The sequence below is a fragment of the Dipodomys ordii genome, unplaced genomic scaffold (genome assembly GCF_000151885.1).
Source record: "Dipodomys ordii isolate 6190 unplaced genomic scaffold, Dord_2.0 Scaffold63, whole genome shotgun sequence".
Lineage (NCBI taxonomy): Eukaryota > Metazoa > Chordata > Mammalia > Rodentia > Heteromyidae > Dipodomys > Dipodomys ordii.
In genome coordinates, this window is record NW_012267279.1 from 4,942,667 (window position 1) to 4,966,423 (window position 23,757).

Genomic DNA, 23,757 nt, shown 5'->3' on the forward strand with positions numbered 1-23,757 from the left:
TTTGTGCTGTAGGCTAGAGGGTGGAACAGAGAAGCCCCGCCCCCCCAATCCTCCTCTCCCAACAGACACATATAACTTGACTTGTATTTTGGCAGTTCCTTTTGTGATGTGCCAGTATAACTAGAGCCAACCATCAACAGACCTAACCTGTGATGCACCTCACAACTCAAGAGGAACACCTGGCCTTTACTTCTGAATCTTAGCTTCTATATATGTGAAAGAAGGGTAGGGGCCAGAAAACATTCTCAAGGTGTCCTTTCAACTTCAAAAGAAGAAAAACAAAAAGACCTTCCCAGTCCTTTCACGAAGCCAATGGGCTTAGTCCACACATGACACTGAAATGTCCCATGAATGTAGATCAGTGAACTTGCATCAGTAAAATGCAACTGCAACATTTTTGGATTAGAAGACAACTTGAAATCAGAAAGACACAAAACCATCCAGGACTAACACACAATTCTCTCAGTGAAAGTGTCCTTAACACAATTATAGAGTTCCCAGGAATGAAACTGAGATATTTTGAACCAGCTAGAAAATGAAGCTGGGGAATGTAATTCAGCGGTAGAAAGCTTGTCTAGCATGTGTTAAAAGCTCTGGCTTCATTCCCCATAGCTGTTTGGTGGAGGGGGGTTGGGGGGATGAGAGGCAGGGACAGAAAATGACGAAGATGATTTTAGTACATTTAATAAGATCCTTTATAAAAGAAAAAAAAACATAGATCCAAAACTAGTCATCTCAGCTAGGTGTATGCACCTACAAATAAATGTAAGATTGGCCACAAGGAAGAAAAAACATTCACAAATGCTGGCATGGATGGGGGAGAGAGCTACAGGGTATCTATGTTTTTGGAAGCCTTGAAACCGACTCTCCAGTTCCACCTGGTTTTCAATACAAGAGCAAAGAAGAACCAGAAATGCTAGAAGAAGACAATGAAACAACTGCTTAACTTACAATGGGGGAGACATTTCTCATAGGCCTTTGATAAAGCAACTCAGCCCTTCAGTGAACAAGGTCTGGTCCAAACATACTCTGGCAAATCAGTTTAAAACTGGCATATGTTTCCCTACAGCAAAACCAAAATGGTGAGCTGTGGGGTCCCAATCCAGTACTTGAAAGCCTGATCAACTCCCCAAACCCCTGAAATGCATTCCCAGATGTCTCCTTAAAGAGGCCTTGCCCATTGCCAGTGGCCATCCAATTTGATTTGGCTCTTGCTGATTTCTAGCCAAACCTGCTGACTTGGGTGTGTGGTAGGGAGGAAAACGGTGCAGGTGGCTCATGCCTGCAATCCTACTTCTATTACTCCAGAGGTTGAGATCTGAGGATCGCTATTCAAAGCTCCCTGGGCAAGGAAGTCCATGAGTCTCTTATCTACAATTAACCACCAGAAAAATCAGAAGTGGCATTTGTGGCTCAAAGTGGTAGAGCTCTAGCCTTAAGCTAAAGAGCTGAGGGATAGTGCTCAGGCCTTGAGTTCAAGTCCCATGACTGAACCAAAAAGAAAAAAAGGTAAGCAAGAAAGGACTTCTTACACTTATGACTCAGGTTTCATTTTGGGAGATGTTGGAATTTGGCACCACTGGTTCTTAATGTGTCTAAAGAGAATCAGATGATCAGCTAAGTGTAAGATCTCTTCTGACCTAAACCGGCAGAGACCAACAAATAGCCAAGAACTTAACATTCTTTTGGAGGGGTGCAATGACTTGGTAAACTGATTAAGTAAGGCTAGAACCAGGCTAATAGGAATTGCACTCCAACTCACATTCACTGCAGTATGTACTCATGAGCCAACAAGTAGGAACAACCTAAATAGCCATCAAGGGATGAATAGATAAACAAAATGTGGTATACACATACAAGGGAATATCACCAAGCTTTAATGAAGGAAATCCTACAATGCACCGTAGCATGGGAGGAACCTTGATAGCAACTTTACTAAGTAAAATAAGGCAGTCACAAAAAGATGAAGACAGCATTATACATCTTACTTATACAGGTATTTAACTGTGACTAGACTAGTCACAGAAACAGAAAGTACAATGTGGTTGCCAGGACCTGGGGAAGAGGGAAATAGAGTCACCTATAGGTTATAATTTCAGTTTTGCAAGTGAAAAATATCTACAGATCTATTGAAGAACAAGGTACGGGTACCTAACACTTCTGTGTCTTCCTTACACTTAAAAATAGCTAAGTTGATCAACTGGATATGTTATGTTATGTTATGTCATGTTATGTTATGTTATGTGCGTGTATTAACCAATTTTTAAAAAGATGGCTCAAGAAATGGAGGCCCAGTTGAAGTTAAGTACACTAAAGAAGCCCAATATCAGAAATGATGGGTTTTACTCTAAGGAACATTTCTGCCATTCTTAAGTAAACAATACCACAAGCACAAAAAAAATTAACTTCTCCAAAAAATAAAGTGACACAAGTCCAAAAGGAAAGTCACACATTTTTGTTGGGCAAAGGACACATATTACAGCTATTCTTCAAGAACTATCTTTCTAAAAAGAAACACACACACACACACACACACACACACACACACACACACACAAGAACTATCTTTCTATTCTATGAGAACAATTACTAAAATCTTCTCATAGTGCTTCACATAGGAATGTAATGTTGCCCTTGTTTTGTTCCCTGAAGTACAAGGCAAATCACAAATATCAAAAGCACAAACATCTCTTTGGTATTGGTGTTGCTGAGATAAAAATGAAAAGGATCATTTCAAAGAAGACCACATTACTAAGCAGAATAAAAATTTTCCCTAATTGTTGGCTTTAACAAATTCCTCTAAACCCTAGATAATCTCAGAGAACATTTGCCATGTTAGGCCACAAGTGACAAAATCCTCCAGAACCTATCTACTCTAACCTTAGTGATAAAGATAATTAAACATTTGCAAGGGTTTGCTAACATTCTCATTTCTTCTATGAGAGAGTTAGTGGCATTTTTAAATATTAAAGCAAAAAAAAAGTGGGGGGCTGTTTTGTTTTTCTTTGGAACAAGTTCCTGCCAGATTTTGCACACTGCATTCTTTGGCACTGTGATGGGAACGCATGCCCACCCACGGACACTAATTTTGCTCTTCACCCTTCCCAGGCAGCCTCTATGACACATGCGGTGTGAGCTCTAGTTAATGGAATTCAAGAGGCCCAGTCCATCAGCAAGGCCCCACCAGGCCAGAGCAATGCGGGCAACCCAGATCCTCACTGAATGGGGAAGGAGGAAAATGTGCTTGAAAGAAACCACACCAAAAAAAAAAAACCCACAAAAAAAACCAAACAAACAAAACCAAAGAATAAAAAACCAAGCCCAGGGGCTGGGAAGGTGGCTCAGTGGTAGAGCCCTTGCCTTGCATGCCTGAGGCCCTGGGTTTGATTCCTCAGCACCACATAAGCAAAAAGAAAAAAGCCGGAAGTGGCGCTGTGGCTCAAGTGGTAGAGTGCTAGCCTTGAGCTGAAGAGCTGAGGGACAGCGCCCAGGCCCAGAGTTCAGGCCTCACAAACAAACAAAAAAAACAAGCCCAGCCTTGGAGCTCCCACCTATAGTCTTATCTACTCAAGAGGCTAAAATCTAAGGATCAAGATTTGAAGCCAACCAAGGCAGGAAAGTCATAACAGTCTTATCTCCAAATGAGGTATGGCTCAAGTGGTAGACCACCAGCTTTGAGCAAAAAAGACAAGTGAGAGTTCACATCCCAGTGCTAGTATTTTAAAAAGGAGGAGGAAAAGGAGGAGAAAGAAGAGGGGGGAGGAAGAGGCAGCAGCAAGTACTTGGTAGCTCATGCCTGTGCTGCTAGCTACTTAGGAGGCTGAGATGTGAGGATCATAGTTCAAAGCTAACCTGGGTAGAAAAATCTGTGAGACTCACCTCCAATTTACCACCAGAAATCTGAAAGTGGCACTGTGGCTCAAAGTGGTAGAGAGCACTAATCTTAAGCAAAAGGAGCTCAGCGACAGTGCCTACTCCGAGTCCAAGCCCTATTACTGACAAAAAAAAAGGAGGGGGGGGGAGAAGAAGAAAAATCCAAACCTATCTTGGATCCTTTGCTCTGAGAAACCTTCACAACTATGAGCGAATATTGAACACAAAATCATGTCTTGGGGTGAAATCTGAAGAGAGACATCATCGTGTACATTGAACTCAGAGGCAGACACAGCCTACTTCCTACATCACTTTCAGAATGTACAGTAAAGAAGGTACTACTCTCATCCCAAGCCAAAGGTTCTTTTCAGGGCTGAATTTCCAGCCTTGTTCTGAAGCATCAGCTTTCTCTATGATCACTAATCATGAGGAAATGGTGATTAAGAACCTGACTGGAAAATGGGTACAACTGTCCCTCCCAACCCTCCCCAGGACAAACTGCATAGTTAATGTAACAAACTATCAGCAAATTTATGCCTGAAACAATGCACTCTAGTGACCATCTATGCTGGTGTAAGAGGAAATAGCTCAGTGCTAGACTGCTTACTGAGCAAGTCAGGCCCTGGGTTCAATACTGAGCAGTGAGAGAGGTTTATCTCTTTAAGAAGCCTGCACTATGCTCATCTCTACCATTCCCAGGTAATGATACAGGATGTGCCTAGAGTGTTACATATCCCATTACTGTGTAGGGAAAATGATGTAGAAGGGAGGGGAATGGATAGATCAGGCTTGGTGTGGGAGCCATGGTCCCAGCCCCACCTACCTAACTTATTCATATATATAATAACAAACGACCGTGGCTCCATACACTAACGTGAGTAAGGAAATTTTAAATATTCATAGATAATGCAGTATGATTTTAAACAAACCTTTTATGAAATGGTTTTACTGAATTCATAGCTCTGACTCAGTGAAATGTAATTTTAATAGGGTCCCTAAAGAGGAAGAGTCTTGAAACTGGTAAAGACTGGGAAACAAGGATGTGTTCAGGATTCAAATGCTCTCTGACTGTCATCACCACCCCCACTCCAAGAATCAGAGAAAAAGAAAAGAAATAAAAAGAAAAATCTTTTGTCCAAGGTTGTGTCACTCACCTTGGCTCAGACAACATGTTCACCCAAGCCATCGAGTGGAATTTTGCAACAGTATGATTCTTTCTCAGTTTCTCTCTAGGAGTCAAAAGGGAACAAACAGCTCAAAGCTGCTTGTATGTGGCAATTAATGGCTCTGGATTATACATTCCAGTAAATTTATGAATAAAAGAAAACCCTGGGTTGAATGTAATGTCAGTAATGATGAATCCCACTACAGCAGTAACTGAAGCAAGCACAGGGCTGGGCCTTAATTCAACACTACTCAGCCCATGGCTCTGGACACAGGCACGACTCAGTCAATAGCTATCGATTACTTCCAAGTCGAATGATCGACCTTTGGTTCCGGCTGTGGCTCTTGTATTCTTCCCTCAAAGGGAAACAACGACTCTAAAAACCCACGTGGTCTTACAGTGCTTGATAGCAGAGGGGCTTCCAAGGGAGAACCACAACCCCCAAAGTGGTGAACACTGCCACAAGAAATCTACAATGCTCTGCAAAGAACCTGGATGGGACCTGAGCACAATGACACAAAATCATAGGCAACAAGACTTTCCCACAGAAAATATCAATAAATCAAGAGCTTGCAAAGAAGAGTTTTATATCCCTTCTTGCAATTACTTTCAAGGGGCTCAAGGGGGAAAAGCAATATAATGGAGCCTAATACTTCAGTGAAATCAGAGAAAATGAGGAATTCTGAGTTCAAGATAAAACAAAACCAACTCACATTATTTTTCACTTGACAAAAGTGAGCTGGACACTGACAGCTCGTGCCTACAATCTTAGCTGTTCAGGAGGCTGAGATCTGGAGGTCGAGGTTTAAAGCCGGCCTGGACAGGGAAGTTGTGAGATTCTTATCTCTGATTAGCACCAAAAAGCTGGAAGTACAGCTGTATGCTTGAGGAAAAAACGCTCTGGGACTGCACCCAGGACCTGAGTTCAAGCCCCCAAACTGACACTCCCTCAAAAAAAACGGCAAGAGAACCACCATTTACTTTAAGATTGCCAAGTACTAGCTTTAATTCATATTAATATTTTTTAAAGTAACTTCTGTTCAATAGCTTTAAAAATGTAACTATTAACAAGGGGGAATGGAAACGGGTCTTCACTTTGAATCCTAAGCGTTTTTAATAGCACCAAATGCTATTATTAAATATGTACTATATGCATGTATACACATATGCACATAAAAATAAGCACTACAGATGTGGGCAGGCAAATTCTTAGCAAAAGCCCCACATATTTCGAATACTGTTCTTCCTCATTATTGTCCTCTACCATTATTAGCATGTTACAGCATAACAGGTGGCTTTCATTTATAGAATGCAAAATTAATAAAATTTAGGTGGTCTGGTCTCTCAAAACAGACCATTCTAAAAAAGTACACCCTTTAATCTACCAAACAGATAGAAACACACCAAACTTTCCTACAAATTGCATATGAAGCTCGGAATGTAATGCACGCAGTAAATAAAATGTATTTACCAACAGTTCCAAATTCATATACCTCAAGGAAAGCAAGGCATTATTACCAGAAAGGGGAAGGGGAACAAAGGCTATTTTCCCAGCTTGGTAACCCCAGGTCTGCTTGACACTCTTGGGGTGAGAACAGTCACAGACAGTCCTGACTATTCCACCATTGCTAGATCCTAGGCAAATTTGTGGGCAGTCATGTTAAAGGTCATGACCCAGCCATTCTGGACAGACAGACCAGGAAAGCATAAATAGTATTTCTATAAACTAACTATAGCATCTGTCCCTCACAAGTAGGACTCAAAAAAAGCAACTTTTAAAAATATGAGGAGACACTGAATAGTCTGTTAACACACATAGGAATGTTTAACACACTCAAATAAACAAGAGATGTGCCTTAACTAGTCAGGCATTGTTTAAATTTAGTGAGTGAAGGAAGGGAGAAGGTCAGACAGGCAGACACAGCCTCCCAATTATGCAGAATGATCCTGCAGAGCATGGGAAGGCTATAATTAACTGTTGCTACCAAATCCCCATTACCCTTTCTCCCACCTTGGAAAAGTTAATGCATGAATTCAGAATGAGCAAATTGAGACCTGCAAAAAATAACTATTCACAAAGAAGGGGAAGAAATCTTCCCCGCTTTAAGTTATGCATCTTATAGGACAGGAAAAAAGCACCACACTGAATGGTAACCCACCCTAATATACCAGTGAACATCAGAGCATTTAGTCCCCTCTAGATAGTCATGTCATTAAGGCTCTAAGCTACACACCTAAAGGTACATCAACCTTGAAAGCTGTTTCCTAGGCAGCCTCTATTTTAGATTCAGGATTAATAAAAGAGATGGGTTAGAACCATTTTTATCTGAACATCTAAGGAGACATTTGTTTCCCAAAAGGAAGATGAGAGGCTATACCTATCTATCCTGTGGCTACTTAGCCATCCTTGCACGTGGATGGACACACACACACACACACACGCACACGCACACGCACACGCACATGCACACACACACACCAGTTCTTTATAATTGCAATGAATTTTCTCCCATAAGAAAATGTTGAAAAGCAAATAGTGGAAAGGTTAAGCCGAAGAGAAAAAAGGAGAAATTAAAGTTCATATAAACAGTAAGCACATACCTGCCGGGAGATGCCATCTCCTCTACATCGTGGAGCCCAAGTGCTGGGTATTAGCATTATTGCTACTCTAAAGCTTCTGATAAAAATGGATTGTCTCTGGCTGACCTGAGAACCAGCTGGCTGCTTGAGAAGTGGTTTCCCCCATATATGATTCAGTCTCCTTGACAAATATACTGCATTGTACTGGATGAGTCATCCCAGGGTTAGTCCGCATTTTATAGGCCTGTTGTGTCATTACTCACATTCAACATCCTGCTTCTCAAAAGTGGAAACTGGAAGCCTGACAGCTGACAGATGCTTTTTCCAATTAAAATATTGTTTAAAAAATTCCTGTAAGTTATGATTATCAATCATTGAGGAAAGTCTGAAATGCCTAGGAAGTAGAGCACAGCTCAATATCTAAGGTCACAGTATGCAGAACCACAAGTGTGAGCTGTTTACTAACCCCTAGCCCCAAACAAAGTAACAGAGTAAGGAGCAAAGCTCCTTTCTCTTCTGCAGCTATTAGCTGAACCAGAATAGGCAATGGATGACCTTTGTTGACTTTGTGTTCTAAGGTTATCAGTTGCAGGAGCTATGAGAAAAAAGACTACACATCAAAATTTTGGAGCTGGGTGTGGTGGCATGTATTAGTGATCCCAATCTTAGGAGGCTGAAACCGAGGATGAGACAGTTAAATCTTGTCTTCAAAAAGTTAATTAAATTATTATTTTTAGCCTTGGAATAAATTTGTTAGGTAGGATGGCAGTATTATCTTTTAAAAAGGTCCACACTTTAGAGAGGTATACTGAAGAATGGGATAAAATGATAGGATATCCAGGATTTGTTATGAATATTTTAATCAAAGAACAGGCAAATAGCAGGTGGCTCATGCTTGTAATCCTAGCTATTTATCAGGCTAAGATCTGAGGATCATTTGAAGCCAGCTTGGGCAGGAAAGCCTGTGAGAGTCTTATCTCCACTAAACTACCAAAACAAGCTGGAAGTGGAACTGTGGCTCAAATGGTAGAGCAAAAGAAGCTCAGGGACAGCACTTAGGCCCTGAGTTCAAGCCCCGGGATGGCATCAAAACAAACAAATAATCAGTTTATAAAACAAAAAGAGAGAAGAGTAAGCAAATATGTGAAGCATTGGACAATATATAAAAACGGAGCTCTGTAACTTAAGAGTAAAGATGGGAGGGGAAAATGGGAGAGAGATGGGAGGGATGCCATTAATCAAGATGCATTGTACTTATAACTTCATACTTAGAAACTAAAGTCACTCCCAGGATCACATGCAACCTTCCCTTGAACACTTGCCATCACAACAAAGACCTTGATCTTGTCCAGCTGTGCCGTCCAAGGAATAAAGCTAAACTCAACACACAGGCCGGTATTCAATAAGGAGGATGAGGCAGGAGGATCACATTTGAGACCAGCCTAAGCTACACCTTTAGGAGGTGGTGCCGTGGCTCAAGTGGTAAAGCACTAGCCTTGAGCTGAAGAGCTGAGGGATAGTGCCCAGGACCAGAGTTCAAGCCCCGAGGCAGACGAAAGGGAAGGAAGGAAGGAAGGAAGGAAGGAAGGAAGGAAGGAAGGAAGGAAGCAAGGAAGGAAGGAAGGAAGGAAGGAAGGAAGGAAGGAAAGAGGGAAGGAGGGAAGGAGGGAAGGAGGGACATTTTCTTTGGTCCTTTAGGTATCATTGGGAGTTTTCATAACTAATTTTAAGATTAAAAACTATTTCAGTTTCTATGACCTAATTTGTACCTGAAAAAAACATTTGTCTAATTAGTTAGGCATGAAGCTACCACACATGTGAATGGGGAGTAGGAGAGGAGGCTGAGGGAGTAGAAACATCAAGCACAGTGTGACCCCTGTGGGTGTGGGAGCTGAACTTGAAGTTGATTTAGCCTTCATGCTGGAAGGTGTGATCCAGGTGTCAAGGCTATATCAACCCTCTGAATCAATGCCTGCTACCTCCTCCTCTCAAGACTATCTCGTGGCTGTTTCCTTACGCATTCTTAGAGGATACAAGCCCAGGCCTTGTTCATGAGTTCAATGTTAACATTATAAAGGAGAGGTGACCATTTCCAGCTTCCTTTTATGGCTTTGGAAACCCTCCACGAGAGGTTATGTAAGTCACGTCCAGAGTCCCTTACACTAACAAAGCCCTTTGTAAAGTGGCAGTGTTTGCTTAGCTCACTTCATGCTCAAATGGGGTTACTTTAACCATGTGGGAGAGGAAAGGGGCTTTGATTTCATAGTCAGAAAAAAAATCTAGATATAGAACACATGTTGAGTGAAACTACCATTGAAACTAGATGTCATTTCAAAAAGTTATCTATTCTGATGCACTGCAAAAGTGTGACAAGTCACCACAGCAAACAAAACAGAGTTCCTACGAATGCTTGGAACCACTACAGCGTCCCTTCAGGTGAGAAAGTAAAGGATGGGTGTCCTGGCCTAGCATTCCCACCTCAGCCAACTCCAGTGTTAAAGGACACTGCCTCCTGAGACTACAAACTGGCTCTGAAAAGTGAGGACAGTCCCCATACCACGTCAAATCACAGCCGCACTAACCCGGAATGACAAGTCTGACTATGAGCCTGGAAACATGACTTCCTTGGCTTTAACAGATGTCTTCCTTCATAAAAATGGCAAGCTATATATTTGTCAAAATGTTCCCTAGCAATTCAGACCTGGCACATACCTGTAAAGAAAGCATAATTGACCCGAATGCAACAGGCGGAGATGGAGGGAATTAGTAAGTTTCCAGTCTAATTTATATACCTATGAATTGCTTTAAATTTTAACTTATTTTTTGATGGGACTGCAACCTAGGACCTTACACATACTAGCCAAGCACTTTGCTACATTTTCAGTCCAGAAGTTTCTATTACATATTAAATAAGTCTATAGCTCATTAAGGAATTGTAGAGTTTAGGTTTTACCAATACTAACCTGCATTAATCACGTGAATACAGATGTGTATGCATGCATACAGAGAAAGACTGAGAACAGGCAAATATGGTAAAATTGTTAGCATGTTAGATGGAGAGGGCAGGCCTACTGGCACTCTGATCACTTGAGCTACTGCTCTACTTCTGAATTTTAATGGAGAGAAAAGTCCCCTGGACTTGCCTGTCTAGGCTGGCTTCAAAAATCTTCAGATCTCAGCCTCTGAAGTAACTAGCTAGTAGATGGCTTCTCTTAATTTTCTAGTGGATGGCCCATGGCGCCCTGTCTTTGTGATCCTGGGATCTGAACTCAGGGCCTTGTGCTCACTATGTAGGCACTCTACTAGCCCTTTTGGTTTTTGTTATTTTTTCCAATAGGGCTTTGCATTCATGCCTGGACTGGTCTGAACCATGATCCTCTTATTTGTGCTTCTCTGTAGCTGGGATGGCAGGCACACATGACCATACCTAACTTTTTCTGTAGATTTCATGCTCAGTCTAGCCTTTGAACCTTAACCCTCTGATCTCAGCTTCCCAAGCAGCTGAAATTAGAGATGTGAGCTATTGTATCTAGCTGATTATAGATTTATTTTTAAAGTTCTTGCTACCAATTTAATCTTAATCCATAAGTATTTTCAGCAATTGTCTCTATTTGGTGGTCCCTGTATGGATGTTAAAGACCAAATACATGCTGACAGCAAGATCTACTGGCAGAAGTAACTTCCAAAGGCACTGGTAAAGCTTGATGGGAAAGAGCATGAGGATGGAGTACAGCTATCTGTATATCTGGCTTTTACTGATATTAATTTCTCTAAGCCTCCTGTCTATAAAATGGGTTCGGTACTATAGATAAGCTCACAAAGTCAGTTTGAAGGGATAAATGTGATCATTTGGGCTCAAATGCACATAGGAAAAAACTCTCCACTTTGTGCAAACAATGGAGATGAGGATGTTTGCAGGTTTTATGAATTTATACTGGGGAGAGAGGGTCTGGGAGAGAGAAACTGTGGCCAGCCACCACATTTATCTATTTACATATTGTCTATATGACAGTAACACAGACAGAGTTGAACAATTACAGAAACCATATGGCCCCCAAAGTTGAAACTAAACTTTGCTGACCTCTGGTGATCAACATTTGGGTAAGGGGAAAAGAGTGAAGAACTTCTAGAATTCTTGTCCCTATATAAGTTTTGGTCAGTGGTCCCTTTTCTACTGAACATTCTATTTGTAATCAAATCTAAGTGCAATTTATGGTGATCTGGATCACAGGAGCTTAGCTTTTCTTACAATGTGGAACACATCTCTGATCCATGGTGGGTGGGAAATCTGCAAAGCCTGAGGTTGCTTTGGATCTTTCTGCCTCCTCTTTCCTGAACTGCCCACTCAAAGAGAATCCCCTCCCCATTTTGGAGTTTAGCACACTGACTGTCGAATACGAGTATACAGCCAGACTTCCCCACCCCCAAGCACATCTGTGCATTATGTAGAAACCACATGTGTCCCCAGAGCTTAAAGTAAGACGTGAAAGATGATCTGAAAGAGGCATTCAGGAAACTGAGCAAACAGAAATGAAGGATGCTTTCAAGAGGGCTGGATGGCCCCATGCAGGATTAATAAAGCAGTGAAGGGCCTTAGGAAATTAGGGCTATAGCCTCACACTCACTGCTAAGAGCAGAATGGAGATGGAGGTCCAACCGAGAAAAAAATGAGAGGCACGCCTCAAAAGCAGGCCCCGAGACACATCCCTGCCTCCAATCTTGGTGAGTATTTTCTTTGGCAGGAAGGCTTGTTTATTTGGGGAAATGAATCCCCAGCATTAATGGATAATGCAGGTGAAGGAACTCCTGGGAATGGCCTCTGAGAGGGGAAATTTGAACAAAAGAAACCATTCTAAACTGCCTTCAGTTATGTTCTCTTAAAAAAAAAAAAGAAATTTAGCCAGCTGTTGGTCAGAGATGAAATCTAGGGTGTACTCTGATGTACAGTGTTTTTCTGGTAGTCTCTTGTCTTACTGGCAAACATCAACAGCTTTGAGAAAAACCTAAAGAGAAATGTGTCTATGTTAAAAATTAAAAGAAACGACCAGGCGTGAGGAAATAGATGTGGGATAGATGAGGGCAAAATTTCAGAGATAGTAGCATGGCACAAAAGTCATCTGGAGCCAATTCTACATGCAGCTGTTTTATTGTATCTGGCATGGAGGACTAGAAGAAGGTTCTCTCATAGTTAATCTGGATTGAAGATGTCTGCTAATAAAATGGACTATTATCCTAAATGAATATACATATATATTCACTTAGGATAAGTCCATTTACATATATGTATATATGTGTATATGTGTATACACACACACACACACACACACATAAGGAGGGGGGCCCTATGATGTAAAGACCTTTCAGACCTAGGATTGAGGAGAGGCCAGGTTTCTTTATAAAAAGGCAGAGAGGACTCACTTTCACCCACTTGCCCATTCTGTGTAGAGAGAACCATGTGGTTATCTCATCATACCCACAAGGCGTGTCCCTGGCCTGTGTGGAGGAAAAACAGGGGGCTGAACTAGTGGGTAGATGTAGTCTAGATAGGCTGAGTTTCTTTGGCAGAGCACATGATAGGGAACAGCATTGATGAGAAGGGGAGAGGGAAACTGAATATATTTAGAACTCTGGGCAGATCACTCTGGGAAATCATGGGAGAAGCCAAGGGCTTAATCAGCAAGGAAAAAAGTTGAGAGTGCTGGTTCGATGGCTGAGTTGGAGACCGGGTGTCTATGAGAAGCCCAATTTCCCCTGAAAGCCTAGAGCAGGAGTCCTGAGGAGCAATCAGGGCCAAGCCTGTCTTCTAAGACCTGGGCAGCAGAAAGCATTGAATCTTACTCTAGGGCTGGAACACGAAGATTAAGGGATTGGAGCTGGCTGAAGATGTTGTAGAAGGGGATGTAGAAAGTGTGTTAAGGGGGAAGATATTTAATATACTTGGCATCTGACAGCCTGAACGAGTACTGTACTTCCAATATGCACGAAGCAGGATGGCTTATTCCTAAAGATCACTCAGCACAATGACTGCTTAGTGTATCAGGAGCATTGATGACCAAACTTGTCATTCAGGCTCGCTCAGTCCACTGTTTTGAATATTCCCTCACAGCCGGAAGGAATAATCTTCAGGAAAGAAATCCACCACTCATCTTGATATCAGTCACAAGCAAACAAAAGAACCTTATCTAAGACCAGAAGAGCTTCCTAGCCCAGCAAACCTTTGGTAGATAACTATTCAGCTGGTAATAAAATCTGTGTGTGTGTGTGTGTATGTGTGTGTGTGTGTGTGTGTGTCTGTGTGTGTGTGTGAGAGAGAGAGAGAGAGAGAGAGAGAGAGAGGGAGAGAGAGATGCATGCGTGTGCTACTCCTAAAAATTAAAACTCAGGGCCTGGGCAGTCACTGTCCCTTAGCTTTATTGCCCCAAGGTTAGTATTCTACCACTCGACTGATAGCTCTACTTCTGGCCTTTTTGGTGATTAATTGGACATAAAGAATCTCATGGACTTGCCTGCCAAGGTTGCCTTCTAACAATGATCCTCAGATTTTAGCCTCCTGAATACTTAAGATTATAAGCATGAGCAACTGGTCTATATTAGCACATAATATTGAATAGCATATACTTGGTGGAATTGCAGTAGCTTTGGTTCTGCTTTGTTACCAGTTATATGATGTTGGGCAGAGTCTCTTCCTCCTGTCTCTCCCTCAGTCTTGTAGTCTAGAAAATGTACGGTTTAAACATTTAAAGCTCCAAAACTCCTCATACAGACTGGTAAGAGCTTATTGAGAAATTTATCTAATACTATAAGTGGCCTAAAAAGAAGGGAGTGGGAAGAAAGCTAGACAATGCTGACTGACCAGGAGTAAAGCTGTGTTCCTGATGCTGAGTCTAGAAGACCAGATTAAAACATGTCACCAGGCTATAAGGATTCTGATTGAGCTCGTGTGGTGAACATGCAGTCCCTGGGAGGCTGAGAAAGATCCTGCCTTCTCCTCCTCTTCCAAACAACAACAAATAAATACATAAAATAAAGAAAGGAAATGTCCTTTCTCAGAAGGAACATATCCTGGAGTTGGCTGAGATTTGGTGATCCCCTGGTCCACACACATCAGTCTTGCTACTCCTGATGACATGACTTAGACTTTATGTGTATAGGCACAGTACACACTCATCTTTCAACCTTGCTGCTAAACGTTAGCCAGCTACTTCAGCTGTGCTCCCAGCAATGGAGGGAGGGGTGTAAGGCCGATGGCAGGTGTCCCATGATGCCTTCAAAGGCAGCAGCTATAACCCATATGAGCTGTGTGCACAGCTCTGTTCAAAAGAGGCAGTGGGAGAGAGAACAAGTTTCTGGCCACATTTCCACCCCACATCATTCCAAGTTAGCACAGGTTCAAGGATGGAGGGAGGAGGGCCTGCCTAGCTCCTTCTCACTTAGTTGTCATTCATAAAGTCATCTATCTAGTTCGCAAGTTTCATTAAAGTAAGTGTTCAGTGTTAGAGAAACTGGAGAGACTGGGCAATGATTGTGGCTTCCACCTCATTATAGACTAAAATCTAAGCAGGAAAGCACAAAGTAGAATACAATAGAAAAAGCACATTTGAGGCAGAGCTGAGAATAGATCCTTAGTGCTCCTAACTTTGGACTTTGAGAACACTAAAAGCAGCCTCGCCCCCCCCCAAGTTTTCTGTCTCGTCTTTGAGCCCAAAGATTGACTCTGCCCTTCTTTGTGTCCACTCAAGACGGAGAAAAAGAGTTGCATGGATTTCTTTTGTTTCCTGTGAGCCCTGGAGGAACTGTGCCTGACACTAAGAATGTGCCCAGCATGGAGAGCAAGTCTTAACATCTGAACATTCCAAAACTACCAGGGTGGGACCAGTTCAGCTTAAAAGGATTTTGCTGCTATTCAGGAGAAGCTAGAAATAAACACAAACACACAGACAATATGATGCACAGGATGCCAATGAATAAGCAAGGGATGGTCCAGAAACTGGGGTTGGAAAGGCAGCCAGGCCCTGCCTCTTGCCCCTCTAGCCCATTGTCCTCTCAAAGACCATGCTAGGATAATGCAGACACAGTGCCGTCTCTGTCCGTTCCAACTGAACTTCAGGCACAGTTGGCTGGGCTAATATCTCAGGGTGAATAAGGGCAAAAGCTCATGGGCTCCCAAAGAGAACCAAATATTTACAATCTTGCTGAGCAATGGATCATGGGAAGAGTATGATGGACTGGTCACGGCCTTACTAGACCAGGTCAAAGCAGATTCTGGGATGTTTATGTGGAAGTCAACAGTGGTCAGAAATCATAAGACATCAACTGGGCATAGTAAAGCTATAAATCAGTCTGTATAACATTTAATACAGACACATTCTTTTTATTTAGTTAATCATTCTGTATAGCTTGACTCATACATCAAAATAAAAAAGGTACAGAGGCACACACACACTTTTTACCACATCACACCATTCCTTCTTTTGCCCAACAAGCCAATAGTAGACATCATTTAAAGTTGTTTTTTGTTTTTGGGGGGGGGGTGATCCGTGTACTGATTGCTTATACTTACAATCCTAACTACTCAGGAGGCTAAGATCTAGAGGATCATCATGGTTTGAGAACAACCAATACAGTGAAGTCTGAGACTCCACCTCCAAAATAACCAGGAAAAAAAACCAAAAAACCTGGGCCAGAGGTGTAGCTCAAGTGGTAGGGCACCAGCTGAGCTACCAAGCTAAGAGAGGCCCTGAGTCAAACCCCATTGCTGCCCTCCTCCTAAAAACATTTTTGTGTTTCTTTCCAGGAATTATATGAGTAAAATACATATTCTTCCCACCCACTCCATTTGTCTCAAATTTATTTTTTTTTTAAAAGGAGGCATATAATTTACAGGCTCTGGACCTTGCCTTTTATCTCGTAGTGTTATTTCCATATTGGAACACACAGAATTAAGTCACATAAAACTAACTCATTTCCTTCCCCCACTCTCTCATTTTTTAAAAACTATTCTAATCTAAGGATATAGCATGATTTACTCATTTAATTTTTGTGTTGGGTATTGACCTGAGGGCTTCACGCAAGTACTAGGGCTAGGCAAGTACTCTGCCACTGAATTAGATGACTAGTTCTATGATTCTTTTAAACAATCTACTATTAATGGGCATTTGAGGTTTTATAAACTTTTTGCAAAAAAAAAAAAAGTCTTTTCCTGAATAACCTTATATATTAGAGTTGCCTTTATATACCAAGATGCTTGCTTACTGTTTTGGAACTATCTGACCATGATACATGTGCATGGAGAAGGAAGAAAACCTTGCAACCGCCAGTTCATTTAACATTAAGACAAAGCCCTTCTAAAGATAAGGAAAAAGAAGATGAGATTCTGGTTTGCTGGGTTAGGAAACCGTACAAGGCATTCATAGCAAACACTAAGTCACTATCCATGGAAGGAATGAGATAAGTCAATTATTTAGGTTGTCATCTTTCTCTTTATCTTCCCTATAGCTCACCACCCATTCAACCACCATTCATCCGAGCCCATCTCCTGGAATTTTTCCAGGAGACCGGATTGGAAAAATTCGAATATGTATGGTTGCACAAGTCCAGCCTGGAATCCCAGCAAAGGGGAGGCTGAGACAAGAGTATCACCAATTCCAGGTCAGCTGAGGCTACAAAGTGAGACCCTGTCTTGAATGGAAAGGGGAAGAAGAGGGGAAATTAGGGGAGGGGGGAGGGAAGGGGGAAAGTTAAAGGTGTTCTAACAGCATTCTAGCTCAGGGAAGGTGCAAAATGACAGAAAGTAACTGAGGTTTGGTTACTCCCTCCTTGGTCACCTGCATTCCAAGGTGCAGTCAAAGAGGCGCAGTCAAAGTAAAGCCCCTGAGCCGAGCCCAGACAGAAGCCCTTCTACAGCCTCCAGCAAAGCAGTAGGAAATCCGAATATGTCTGCTGGAGCTGACTCATTCCCTTTCCACAAGTACCCTAAGGGTTCTATTCTAGGTTTTCCACAAGGAGCAAGCCTTCAGGCAGAAGCACAGCACAACAGAGGCTGGGCCCCAATCACTATTTCCTCTGTAACCTGTCAAGGTCTCAGCAGAAGAGCTCAGGAAGGTAGGAGAAAGACCATTCTGTGAACATCTGCTGAGCCAGATGCCACATCACCCGTGTGTGTGTACACAGTGACACTGGAATTACTCTGGGCTAAAGTCTAATTAGTAAAAATGAACTATTTTATTTGTTTGGGCCTTAGGGCGTGGGGGGATAGTGGGATACCTCAATTTTATTAAAAGACCTTCTTCCCTTCCTTTCTTTTTTGGTGATACTGGGGTTTGAACTCAGGGTTCTGGGCTTGTGAAGCACAAATCTCAGCCCTGTTGGCCTTAGCAAATAGGGGTCTCACCACCTCACGCTGTGATCCTCCAACCTCTGACTTCGCAGGTAGCTAGGATAACAGGTACCACCACAACACCTGGAGTGTTGATTGAGAAGAGGTTCTCTGTAACTTTTTGCCCTGTTTGGCCTCAAACTGCAATTCTGATCTCAGCCTCCTGAGTATCTGGGATCACAGGCATGAGTCACTACACTCAGCCTTAAAAAGCATTTTTGAGATCCACTGGAGAAAAATGCATGGACTTGGTATCAGCCAAGAAAAAGAAATGACGATTAGTCTTAGATTCAATAATAGCACAGAGGTTATTTTTTCAGAGTTCTTATCTTTTGGAGACATGTATTGAAGTATTTATGAATAAAATGATACTTCTGGGCTTTGCTTTATAATGCTGCAAGTCCCTTTCGCCCCCAAAAAGTGTCTGTGCTGGACCCAGGAGACACGGATGGCAGCTGAATTGGTTGATGAATATGTGTGGGTGGTACGAAATGATGGTGAGGGAATGGACTTTTTTTTGTCTTTGGGTGGATATTTAAAACATTTCATGGTGAGAAGAAAAAGGAGCTCACTACTACCAAAAGACTCAGCTAGGCTCATGAGGTGACACTGTCTTGCATGATCCACAGTGGAGAAAGTTAGTGAACATACAAGTCATTCTGCCAGCTAAGACACTGGCTATGCACACATATCACCTGGGATGTTTATAGACTTCTTTTCATCAAACCTAATTCAAGTGTTTAGGATGCAGCCTGGACTTGGGGATTTTCCAAAGCTCTCCAGGAATTAATTCCAATGTAGGGCAAAGTTGAAGAATCAGTGCTCGGAGAACCTATAGGTGTGGTTCAGGCAGGGTTAAGTGTGAGAGGGTGGTGGCAGCTGGACATGAGCCTTCCTAGGAACTTCACGGCCTAATGACATATGTGTCTAGGGCTCCCAGGGCCAGGTCATGCTTCCCTGCATTACCCCTACTGTCAAGATGATGCTAAAGCTGAAACTGGAGACTGCTTCTAGTCCAATGGGAGGTGATCTGCTATCAATACCAGGCTACAGATCACATTCCACTGACTACCTGCTCACTCAGCCCAGTACTCAGGGCTATTGCCATCCGGGTGAGACCAGCCTGGTTGATTACAGAGAAAATTCCATTTTAACAGGTACAGGGCCTGAAGCAGCCAAATTTGCTTAGCTGCCTAATAGCTGGTCTTAGTCAAGTCCAGATAAAAAGACTGGTCTCTCGGGAGGGCAAGCTTTCTCATACAAAGGGCCTGGGGAGATTTTTTTCTTTTATGTTGATCAGGGGCCTGAACTCGGAGCCTGAGCTCTTTCACTCAAGGCTAGTTATTAGTGTTCTACCACCTTGAGCTCCACTTCTTTCTGGTGTTTAACTGAAGGTAAAAGTCTCACATACTTTCCTGCCTGGGCTGGCTTTGAACCTTAATCCTCAGATCTCAGCCTCTTGAGTAGCTAGGATTACAGGTGTGAGCCACCCAGCAACTGGGGAGACTTCTCCTGTGGCAAGTGGCATACTGTGATATACAGTTTTCTGTGACAATGGGGTTAATGATGATGTAATTCTCAGAGGTGGACGGTTTGTTTTCTGTGTGTCAGCTACCCTAACCCTTACTCACGACAACCCTGAAGTGTAATCGTGTTCCTATTTTACATATGAGCAAAATGAAGACCAGGCAATCTCAGTTATTATTTATGAGTCAACACAGCAGCAGAACAGAAGCTGGAATTTGACCCAACCAAGCTCCAATGTCCTGTGTTCTTTCTTTCCATAATAATGTTCTCCAAGATATTTGCTAGGATAGATAGAATCTAGCGTCTGGTAACTCTCATTTCCACCTTCTACAGAAAGTAATCCCAATCCAAAGCGTGCTTGGCTACCCCTATCTCCTGCATGAACCAGGAGATGCTTTTCTATGGGGTCATACTTCACCCCAGTGGAAGCTCGGCTGATGTTGCTTTCTAGCTGCCCCGCCCATGGCATTACATCAGAGGACAAAGGCCTCCTACACCCCCAGCTTTATTATTTATTCATTCTCTCATTCGATCAGCAGGACTGGGGATGGAACCTAGGGTCTGTGCGTACTAGGCAAAGCACTCTATAATTAAGCTACAATCTCAATCTCAGCCCTTTCAGAACCTCAGCCTTACGATTATTATTATTATTATTTTGTGTCCATCCTGGGCTTGAACTCAGGACTTGGGCACTCTATATCTGAGCTTTTTGCTATATTGCCTGGTTAGTCTTTTTTTGGGGGGAGGGGGGTCTGGTCGTGGGGCCTGAACTCTGGGCCTGGGCACTGTCCCTCAGCTCTTCCGCTCAAGGCTAGAGCTCTACCACTTGAGCCACAGCGCCACTTCCGGCTTTTTTCTTTTTGCTTATATGGTGCTGAGGAATCGAACCCAGGGCCTCAGGCTTGCAAGGCAAGCACTCTACCACTGAGCCACCTTCCCAGCCCGCCTGGTTAGTCTTAAAGGATCTACCCATCTTAGCCTTCTGAGTAGCTGGAATTTTAGGCCATCCTAACTAAACTCTAAATTCTTTGTTATGCAAGAATATAAACCTTGCACACATTTACATACTCTTTAAGACTCCAACTTTGTATATCCAAGGTTAAAAGTCAGGTTTTGGTTTGTGCTTCCTAAACGCAGAGAGTCATTTTTGCTATTAGCCCCACTGTGAGCACTGCTTCTTCATACAGTGATGTAAATAAGCCTGATTTTACTTCAAAATGTCAACCTTATAAATTTTAGTTAACTCTGTTCACTCACTCCTAAGCCTCTGCTTTTAATGCTCCTGCCCTGGAGACTACTTGGTAGCTCAAAGATGTTGAATGGAGAACCCTTCATGCCAAGATGTTGACTTAGAACACTTCAAATTCAGTCTTCCAACGAATGAACTACCATAAAAAAAGAAGAGAATAAACACTTACTGTTAATTAAGAATCACTTGGGGGACTGAGGATATAGCCCAATAGAAGAACACTTGCCTAGAATACACCAGTATCTGGGTTCAATTCCTAATACGAGTATCACAAACAAAAAGCTTAAAAAAATCTTTAAAAAATATAGTGAAGGAACCAGCAGGAGGGAGGAAAGGGAAAGAAGAGGGTGATGGGGAGGGGGTTTGAATATAAATAAAGTACATTATTTATGCATGTATCTGTGTAGATGAAAATAGCATAATGAAACCCATTGAATACTGTGTATGTGTGTGTACATGCATACACATTGGTATTGGAGTTTAAACTCAGGGCCAGACACTCTCCCTTAGTTTTTTGTTCAAGGCTGGCCCTCTACCACTTTCTGGCTTTTTGGTGGTTAACTGGAGATAAGAGTCTCACAGACTTTTCTGCCTGGGCTGGCCTGTAACCTTAATCCTTAGATCTCTAAGTAGCCAAGACTAAGAGCCACTCACTTAGCTCTTTATATTGTTTAAAGGGGCGAGGGGAAAGTATGAGGGGAAAACCAAAGTGTATTATATGCATATATGAAATAAAACATCTTTGTACGATTAATATTAACTAACACAAAATTAAAATAACAAACTCTTAATGGATCCATTGTGAAAATGTGTTCACACTATTTACCACACTTTGCTCTAATAAGCCTATGGCCATTTCCAAACTTGAAAATCTACCTGCACACTTAACATTGCCACATATGGTCCCACTTTCTTTTTTTCCTTTTCTGAGAAGAGTTCCAAAAAGGCTCCTGGCAGTGTTGAAGCAGATGGCTTTGAGATCCAGATGAGCATGAAGCCTCTCCTGAGATGAGGTCACAGCTCTGGAAGATAACATCCAAACACAAAGGTACATGTCCACATGCTGAAGTGCGTGCTCTGATAATGTTTCCCTTAAAGCAGCAAAAAATTCAAGCCAGATGATTAAATCTTGTTGGTTTATGACTATGATCCATCATGTGGCATTCCATGGCGTTAATGAGAACCATAATGGAATACAAGCTGACATTTACCTGACATGCCAAGTACACCCTACCTTTCTGTGTTATGAATTCTCACAGCAATTCTCTTCATCTCCCGCTTTTAGAGCTGGGGAAGCAGGATCTCCCCCTCCACCTCCTGGAGAATGAAGAACTCAATCCCCCCATGCCATGGAGATGTAAAACCAAATAGCAGCTTGCATCCAGAGCATACAGTTTCTTTCCAAAACCTCACCGGGTTAGCCAGCCAGCCATGGCGTGGCCACCACCCCACCCCACCAGGACATCTTGGAAGCCAAATCAGACCTACTCCAGACAGCATTCCACCAATATACCAGCCTCAGGGAGCCTTTTTCTTTTTCTTAAAGTCATGACAGAGGTGTCAGTCCAGCCCACTCAGAGCTGCTGGGCTGTTCCAACAACGTAAAATTTAACCCTCCCATGTCATGTTCCGGCCTGCCATGCCCAGCTGACGTCATAATAATAAACAAATACCCGTGCATTGTGAACAATGTATACATGGGGCTGGTCTGGGAAGTACAGACCAACACCTTGACAGTTAACACAGTCAGCCCTGGACTCACACAGTCTAAGCTACATGCCCTGTCTCACCCATTTCTTCTGAGGCAAAGTTTTTTTCATCCTTCTAAACTGGAGTTGCTTCTTTGGCAAAGGGGAAAATGAGCATCTACTCAGGTATTTTGGAGATTATAAAGCTAGTTTAGTTAACACTGTAGGTAAAAAAGGAGAATCTAGCTGGGAGCTGGTGGCTCATGGCAGGAATCCTAGCTACTCAAGACACGAGGATCAAGGCGTTGTTTGTTTGTTTTTTTAATTTTATTTTATTATAAGGGTGATGTCAGAGGGTTACAGTTATAAGTAAGGCAATTAGTACATTTCTTGTGGAACATTGTTATTCCCTTCCTTGTTTTCTTCCACTTCTCTCTTCCTGCCCCCCAATTCCCCTTCCTGAGGATAAAGGATTGAAGCCAGCCCCAGCAGGAAAATCTGTCTCTTATCTCCAATTAATCACCACAAGCTGGAAGTGGAGCTGTGATAGTCTTGAGCAAAAAGCCTGAGACACAGTACCCAGGATCTGAGTTCAAGTCTCCGTGCCAACATATAAACAAATACACACACAAGGCAGTGCTTATATACAGCAGACACTTAATACCTGTTTACTTTTGTGTTGATTATACCAACAAAAATTCAGATACAAGGTGGGTAAAAAGTGGCAGAATTATACAGTGCTTCATTCGCACAGGCTAGGGATAGAAGTGTGAGCAGAAAATGTCCTCAGTAAACCTCAAATACCCACACCTCAGTAGGTTCTTCCAGAACTTATGGGGTAAACATGAAGCTCCCCCTTCCACAGGGAACTCTTTCTTTGGATCTGTGGACAGCAGTGGAATGCCCCCCTTTTCTCCCCAAGGGCCAGCTCCATAGGAGGAGGTTGCTTTGTGAGTCTGTACTTACCAAAGCAGGCCTTTTTCTGTGAACCCCTGCTTTCCCAACACCTTTAGACATTTGAGTAACTCCTGGGAGAGAGGGGGGAGGTGTCCAGGGACTGGGCTCAAACAGTGACTTCTAGGCCCTAACCTGGCAGTTAAATTTGGAGAAAGCTGCAAAGAAAGGATTAAAGAGTCTGACCTGGGAAAGAGAACCAGCAGAGTGCTAAATTTGAAAAGAAAAAAAAAAAAAGAAAAAAGGCTTACTGGGGGAGACTACTCAGCAAAGCAGGCTAAACAAAAACAAATGAGCCAAAAAGGATGCTTTTGAAAGGTGTTTTAGGGCTGGGAAGGTGGCTCAG

The 23,757-nt window shown here is 42.5% G+C and overlaps 1 protein-coding gene across 4 annotated transcripts in view; it reads right to left on the reverse strand.

Moving 5' to 3' along the window:
* The window catches only part of Spred2 (sprouty-related, EVH1 domain containing 2), a 127,125-nt gene that overhangs the window by 49,017 nt on the left and 54,351 nt on the right, over positions 1–23,757 (reverse strand). Inside the window, exon 1 of one of the 4 annotated variants that reach the window (XM_013022579.1) lies at positions 7,640–7,727. The exons of the other annotated variants lie outside the window; for them this stretch is intronic. Within the exon in view, the coding sequence (XP_012878033.1) occupies positions 7,640–7,656 (17 nt within the window). The 5' untranslated portion in view covers positions 7,657–7,727. Of the gene's footprint in view, positions 1–7,639; positions 7,728–23,757 lie in introns of those variants that run through there. 4 annotated transcript variants of the gene reach the window in all.